The sequence below is a fragment of the Lampris incognitus genome, chromosome 10 (genome assembly GCF_029633865.1).
Source record: "Lampris incognitus isolate fLamInc1 chromosome 10, fLamInc1.hap2, whole genome shotgun sequence".
Lineage (NCBI taxonomy): Eukaryota > Metazoa > Chordata > Actinopteri > Lampriformes > Lampridae > Lampris > Lampris incognitus.
This window is the reverse complement of record NC_079220.1, coordinates 51,536,438-51,544,225: the sequence shown is the minus strand read 5'-3', so window position 1 is coordinate 51,544,225 and position 7,788 is coordinate 51,536,438. Positions and strand designations below refer to the sequence as shown.

Below are 7,788 nucleotides of genomic sequence, written 5' to 3'. Positions count from 1 at the left end.
TGTGAATCAGACATAAGCAGTGTCTGTGCTGTAACTTTGTGGGAATAGGAACAAAATGAGCTGCGTGTCGTTCCCTCAGTCACAGCAAGGTCGCCACTTTCCAGCACACGTGGCCTCAGCAGCATCACAGCTCATCTCAGCAGCATCACAGCTCATCTCAGCAGCATCACAGCTCATCTCAGGTCATCACAGCTCACCTCAGGTCATAACAGCTCATCTCAGGTCATCACAGCTCACCTCAGCAGCATCACAGCTCATCACGGGTCATCACAGCTCATCACGGGTCATCACAGCTCACCTCCGGTCATCACAGCTCATCTTGGGTCATCACAGCTCACCTCGGGTCATCACAGCTCACCTCAGGTCATCACAGTTCACCTCAGGTCATCACAGCTCACCTCGGCAGCATCACAGCTCATCACGGGTCATCACAGCTCATCACGGGTCATCGCAGCTCATCTCAGGTCATCACAGCTCACCTCAGGTCATAGCTCATCTCAGGTCATCACAGTTCACCTCAGGTCATCACAGTTCACCTCGGCAGCATCACAGCTCACCTCAGGTCATCACAGCTCACCTCAGGTCATCACAGCTCATCTCAGGTCATCACAGTTCACCTCAGGTCATCAAAGTTCACCTCAGGTCATCACACCTCACCTCAGCAGCATCACAGCTCATCTCAGGTCATCACAGCTCATCTCAGGTCATCACAGCTCATCTCAGGTCATCACAGCTCACCTCAGGTCATCACAGCTCATCACGGGTCATCACAGCTCATCTCAGGTCATCACAGCTCATCTCGGGTCATCACAGCTCACCTCAGGTCATCACAGCTCATCACGGGTCATCACAGCTCATCTCAGGTCATCACAGCTCATCTCGGGTCATCACAGCTCACCTCAGGTCATCACAGCTCATCTCAGGTCATCACAGCTCATCTCGGGTCATCACAGCTCACCTCAGCAGCATCACAGCTCCCCTCAGGTCTCTGTCCAGAGGTGTAGAGCCGGTGTAGAAATGAGAGCAGGTGCTCTTGTTACTTTCACGAGAAGGAAGAGAGGAACAAAAGGGTGGCGGCTGATCCCTCTGACGGAACTGCAGCTGGCCTGCCCTAACTTGTCTAAATCACAACGCTTTCTCGAGCCGTATGCCATTTTAAGATTTTTGCAAAAAAAAAAAAAAAAAAAGAAGAGTCAAACACATCAATGAAAGGTTAAAATTTTTTTTAACTTTGACTCGAAAAATATAGTTAAAGAGTTTTAAAAAAAACGTTGTGAGTCTTTTGCGTTTGTTTTTAAATGGTAAATAAAGGCACCTGGTTGGGATAAAGGAGGTAAAAGTGGATTTTCTTCGCGAGGGTGTGTCTCGTTTCCCACTGACCGCTCGGGGTCTCTCTCTCTCTCTCTCTCTCTCTCCCCCCCCCCTCTCTCTCTCTCGCGCGCGCGGAATGCTGCAGACTCGCGCCAGCGTGGTGATGGAGTAGCATCCGCCGCGTCGCGTTCGTCGGTGTTGGGTCGCGTGGTTTGTACGATGACTGCCTCTCACGCGGCAGCGTGGTACCTCCCCGCCGTCCCCGTGCGGCGCCGCGGCCGTTCCGTTTCCGACGTGTCGGAGTTGTGAAGGGGGCTCCACCACTCGGCAGGCGGCTCGGCGGCTCGGCAGCATGGCAGCGGACGCGGCGAGGAGTAAAGCGCTTCTTAAGGAGCTCCTGGGCAAACCCGGAAATGGACGTTGTGCCGATTGCGGAGCCCCAGGTAGGCCTGCCACATCTATAGCTCAGGTGCAATGGGGGAGGGGGAGGGGGGGGGGGTTGACAGGTGCAAGGTTCGTCGACTTTCTCTTCTGAGTCGCACACACTCAGTCGCCGTGTTTGTTGTCTATGTGCCATAGGTGGCAAATCAAGAGTTCCTACCCCCCCCACACCCACCCACCCATCTGGGGTATTTTCCGGAGCGATGATAGGCTGATGGGACAGCTCGTAGATCAAGGCTGTCGATTCGTCTAACAAGCCTTTGCCTACCGAGTCAACGGGATGGGGATTGAAAACGGGGGCTGCCTTTTCACGTGTGTTTCAAGTTTGGCTGACTTGTCTGAAGTTGCAGGTTCATTTCCTTGTGTGTGTGTGTGTGTGTGTGTGTGTGTGTGTGTGTGTGTGTGTGTGTGTGTGTGTGTGTGTGTGTGCGTGTGTGCGTGCGTGCGTGCGCGCGCGCGCACACATCTCTCCTCTGAGCCGCACCGGTGCAGCCTTGGCACACCCAGGCACCAGACAAACAGGTGTGGTGTGTTGGCTCTAGTCTACAGTAAGTGATGACCTTCTTCACAGAGACCAGCAGGGAAAACCAAACATGCATGCCCTGCAGGATTCGGGGGCTAGAAACTGTCGAGCGTGTTCACATGGCCTGATGATATATCGAGTTGCAGGATTGTTTGCATATCCAAAAACAGGGGCATTATTTGGGAATCTGCAATAGCCCCCGTTGTTTCTCGTCGTCCCGTGCTGCTGGTTTCACCTCAGCCTCCACCCCTGAGAAGCTTGCACGGGGAAATCCTCTTTCTACCAAGACCATCTGGATTTGACAAATTAACCCCTGCACGTGCTATCAGAATCGGGTGTGCTGCGAATATGTTGTGGGTGGTGCCGAGAGAACGTATATAACTCCACCATGATTAACATCCTAGTTTCCAGATCCAGACGCCGATGTTGGACAAGCTCAACTCCAATATATCCCACGCCTCCGTGCTCTTTTGTGTGTCTCTTCTCCCCCCCCCCCCTCTCTCCTATCACTGTCTGCCAGCGACTGTCAGAATAATCTAAATAGGATTTCTGCATACAAGAACTTGGACTTGGTGGTTTGCACGTATGAAAAACAGCCTTTCAGCTAAACCAACTTTACAACTTGCGCAAACCGAGCATAAATAGTTGGATGAAGTTGTAATCGGGTAACAATGTCCCGCTGATGTCCGTTCAAAGCTATGGCAGCGATGCCCAGATGGCAAACACATCTGGGCCTAATCTGGGGCACTTCTGGTACTTACGGCACTGGCAACTGTTGTGTGGGCCAGACGTGGCCCAAATGTCATAAGCCGGGCCTGACTTGCGTTACGGCAAATGTTGCGTGGGCCAGACATGGCCCAAATGTAGCGAACCGGGCTTGACTCGGGTTACAGCACATACTATGTGGGCCAGAAGTGGCCCAAATGTGGCAGCCACACTCACCCTGAGTCGACGCCGTCCTTCAAGGCCAAATGTGGGCGGTAAGATAACTGCAGATGTGGGCCATATTTGGGCCAAAGATTCTTTGCTATCTGGGTGGGAGCGGAAATGTTATTGGAGGCTGCTGGGGATGAAGTTAGTGTCGTGTCTGGTTATTTTCAAAGGAGCATAGTTTTGCTCAGATGATGTGTTAGTGAGTGAGTGGTTACTGTAAATCCATTTGTACGGGTGTGTGTGTGTGTGTGTGTGTGTGTGTGTGTGTGTGTGTGTGTGTGTGTGTGTGTGTGTGGGAGAGAGAGAGTGCGCATGTGTAACATTTTTAGTGTATGTGTGGGAGCCTGCCCTCACTATGTCTCCCATCTGCGAAGGAGACCAAGTCTGCGGCCTCCAAATACACACTACTTGATATTGCGAAGGAGACCAAGTCTGCGGCCTCCAAATACACACTACTTGGTATTGCTTCAGTTTGCTGACCCAGTTACGAAGTGGCCGCCGCTGTTCTCGCCTCGCATTGATCCGCTCAACGAACACGGTGCACAAAACACGGAGAACGTGCAAAAGGTGCCCCGTGCAGGCGACCGGTCATATTCATTTCAGGATTTGAGATACAGGAACTTTATTGTCATCGTGCAAGCACACGTCGCGTTAACCCTCAAAACGGCGCATGCAAAGAATAAACAAGACTACGCAGGAGATAAGGACTATAAAATATCTGCGATAAAAACAACAGAGTCTAAGTGCAAACTATAAGCGCGTGTGAAATCCAACACAGTCGTGGATAAAATACAACTTGTGAGGTGCAAAACACCAGCGGCAAAACCGCAGCAAAGGTGCGGTGGGCTGATATGAAGTGGCTTAAAATAATATGCGAGTGCTGTGTCGAAACCTATATACGCTCTGGGGACAGAGGAAGGCCCTCTCACGGGGCAAAAGATACAGCACATCCTGTTTCTGCTCGCCCCGGGTCCGTGTCGGAGTCCAGCTGCAGTGCAGGGCCCACTCGATACGGCTGTCTGTGGTTTTCAAGCTCTGCTTTTCTGTTTGATCAGTTAGGTTGTACCCCACCACACTGTAGGCCAGCTTCTCACGCACTCCGTTTCTCAAATGGTGTAAAAGTGATTCTCGCCACCTACTCTTTTTAACCCCCCCCCCCCAATTGTACCTGGCTAATCACCCCACTCCCTGAGCCGTCCCGGTCGCTGCTCCACCCCCTCTGTTGAGCCGAGGAGGGCTGCAGACCACCGCACGCCTCCTCCGATGCATGTGGAGTCGCCAGCTGCTTCTTTTCACCTGACAGTGAGGAGTTTCGCCAGGGGGATGTAGCGCGTGGGACGGTCACGCTATTCCCCCCAGTCCCCCCCCCCCCGAACAGGCGCCCTGAACGACCAGAGGCGGCGCTAGTGCAGCGACCAGGACACATACCCACATCCGGCTTCCCACCCGCAGACACGGCCAATTGTGTCTGTAGGGACGCCCGGCCAAGCCGGAGGCAACACAGGGATTCGAACCGGTGATCCCTGTGTTGGTAGGCAACGGAACCACCTACTCTTTTAACTCGTATAACTAAATAATAACTAGATGAAATGACTAACTGAATTAAAAAAAAGAAAGGAGCGAGAGAGAGAGAGATTACAATAATTCTCTGTGGGGGGGGGGGGGGTGAGAGAGAGAGAGCAAGAGAGAGAGAGAGAGAGCAAGGGGGAGAGAAGGAGAGTGAGAGGGGGGAGAAAGAGAGTGAGAGAGATAATTCTCAGTGAGAGAGAGCGGGGGGGAGAAAGAGAGTGAGAGAGAGAGTGGGAGAGAGAAAGAAATTACAATAATTCTCAGTGGGGGGGAGAAAGAGAGAGAGAGCGAGAGAGAGATTACAATAATTCTCAGTGAGAGAGAGAGCACTAGAGAGAGAGAGAGAGAGAGAGAGAGAGAGAGAGAGAGAGAGAGAGAGAGAGAGAGAGAGAGAGATCTGTTCCAGACAAGCACATCCACTGAACATGCTATTGCTCAGCTTGCTGGATACAGAATAGCCCAGCTGCTGTCCTACTGTATATAGTATAGATTAGATAGTATAGAGTATACTGTATATAGTACAGAGTATACTGTATACAGTGTACAGTATAGAGTATATAGTATAGAGTATAGAGTATATAGTATACAGTGTACTATATACTGTATACAGTATAGGGTATATAGTATATAGTATGTAATATAGAGTATACAGTATAGCGTATACAGTATAGAAGTGTGCAGATGTGTTTGTCAGTCTTATTTCTCTTTCCTGACCAGACATTAATGTTCCAGTCTGGCAACAAATTACAGCACCTGCTGCACCTACTGAGGGAAAGTGTTAGATTTTTTTTCTTTTGTGTGTGTGTGTGAGTGTGTGTGTGTGTGTGTGTGGACAGAAACATTGTGTGGCACACTATCTTGAGTTGAGGTAAGCCGTCAGGGGTGTCCAGTGGATGTCGTTCTACTACCATAACCACACACACTGCATGTATTCTGAATATGTATTTAGTACTCTCTCTCTCTCTCTCTCTCTCTCTCTCTCTCTCTCTCTCTCTCTCTCTCTCTCTCTCTCTCACTCTCACTCTCACTCTCACTCTCACTCTCACACACACGCACACACACACACACTACAGACTTGTCTGGGAGTCTTTTGCCCAGACATTTGTATATTCCACACATTATTATGATCAGTTTGTGAAGTTAGCAGCAGCAGCAGCAGCAGCAGCAGCTCCTGGACACTCCACTTCAGGATGTGGACCATTATACTTGTATTTATTGTAGGAACTAGTGCAAGAATTTATTTCTGTATACACTGAAGTGAGGACACCTCGGAAATGTCGGTTTATTTTAGGTGCACAGAGCAGTGACTCCCTTTTGAAGGAGTCGCCGGTGTGTCCGACGAATGAGACGGAGTGCCAGAGCTGATCTTTTCCATCTCTGTCCCCTTCACTGCAACTCAACTCTGGCACTCTCTCTGGACATACACCGACCAGCCAGAACATTAAAACCACTGACATGTAAGTGAATAACACTGATTATCTCGTTACAGTGGCACCTGTCAAGGGGTGGGATGTATTAGGCAGCAAGTGAACGGTCACTTCTTGAAGTTGATGTGTTGGAAGGAGGAAAAATGGGCAAGCGTAAGGATCTGAGCGACTTTGACAAGGGGCAACTTGTGATGGCTGGACGACTGGGTCAGAGCATCTCTGAAACAGCCGGTCTCGTGGGCTGCTCCCGTTAAGGGGTCGCCACAGCAGATCATCCATTTCCATCTCTTCCTGTCCTCTGCATCTTCCTCTGTCACACCAGCCACTCGCACGTCCTCTCACCACATCACCACATCCTCTTTGGCCTTCCTCTTCTCCTCTTCCCTGGCAGCTCCATACTCAGCATCCTTCTCCCAATATACCCAGCATCTCAATCTTGCCTCTCTTGATTTGTCTCCAAACCGTCCAACCTGCACTGTCCCTCTTATATACTCCTTCCTAATCATGTCCTTCTTCGTCACTCCCAATGAAAATCTTATCATCTTCATCTCTGCCACCTCCACCTCCGCCTCCTGTCTTTTCATCAGTGCCACTGTCTCCAAACCATATAACATAGCTGGTCTCACTACCATCTTGTAAACCTTCCCTTTAACTCTTGCTGGTACCCTTCTGTCACAACACTCCTGACACACTTCTCCACCCACTCCACCCTGCCTGCACTCTCTTCTTCACCTCTCTTCTGCACTCCCCGTTACTTTGGACAGTTGACCCCAAGTATTTAAACTCGTACGCCTTCGTCACCTCTACTCCTTGCATCCTCACCATTCAGCTGTACCTCTCTCTCATTCACCTATAGGTATTCTGTCTTGCTCCTACTGACTTTCATTCCTCTTCTCTCCAGTACATACCTCCACCTCTCCAGGCTCTCCTCCACCTGCACCCTACTCTCGCTACAGATCACAATGTCATCTGCAAACATCATCGTCCACGGAGACTCCTGCTTGATCTTGTCCGTCAACCTGTCCATCACCACTGCGAACAAGAAAGGGCTCAGAGCCGATCCTTGATGTAATCCCACCTCCACCTTGAACCCATCTGTCATTCCAACCGCACACCTCACCACCGTCACACTTCCCTCATACATATCCTGCACCACTCCTACATACTTCTCTGCAACTCCCGACTTCCTCATACAATACCACACCTCCTCTCTCGGCACCCTGTCACATGCTTTCTGTAAATCTACAAAGACACAATGTGACTCCTTCTGGCCTTCTCTATACTTGTCCATCAACATTCTCAAAGCAAACTTCACATCTGTGGTGCTCTTTCCTGGCATGAAACCATACTGCTGCTCGCTGATCATCACCTCTCCTCTTAACCTAGCTTCTGCTACTCTTTCCCCAAATCTTCATGCTGTGGCTGATCAACTTTATACCTCTGTAGTTACTACAGCTCTGCACATCACCATACTTCTCCACTCCTCAGGCATCCTCTCACTTTCCAAGATTGTGTTAAACAATCTAGTTATTTTATATATTTGTGTATATAATTGCTTATGGCATGAAACAGGCTTGTACTGTC

At 50.2% G+C, this 7,788-nt stretch overlaps 1 protein-coding gene across 1 annotated transcript in view; it reads left to right on the top strand.

The window, feature by feature from the left end:
* Positions 1-1,477: 1,477 nt before the first annotated feature.
* LOC130119341 (arf-GAP with dual PH domain-containing protein 1-like) overlaps positions 1,478-7,788 on the top strand; it is a 30,040-nt gene continuing 23,729 nt past the window's right edge. Inside the window, exon 1 of the mRNA XM_056287802.1 lies at positions 1,478-1,754. Coding sequence (XP_056143777.1) covers positions 1,664-1,754 — 91 coding nt within the window. The 5' untranslated portion in view covers positions 1,478-1,663. The remainder of the gene's footprint in view (positions 1,755-7,788) is intronic.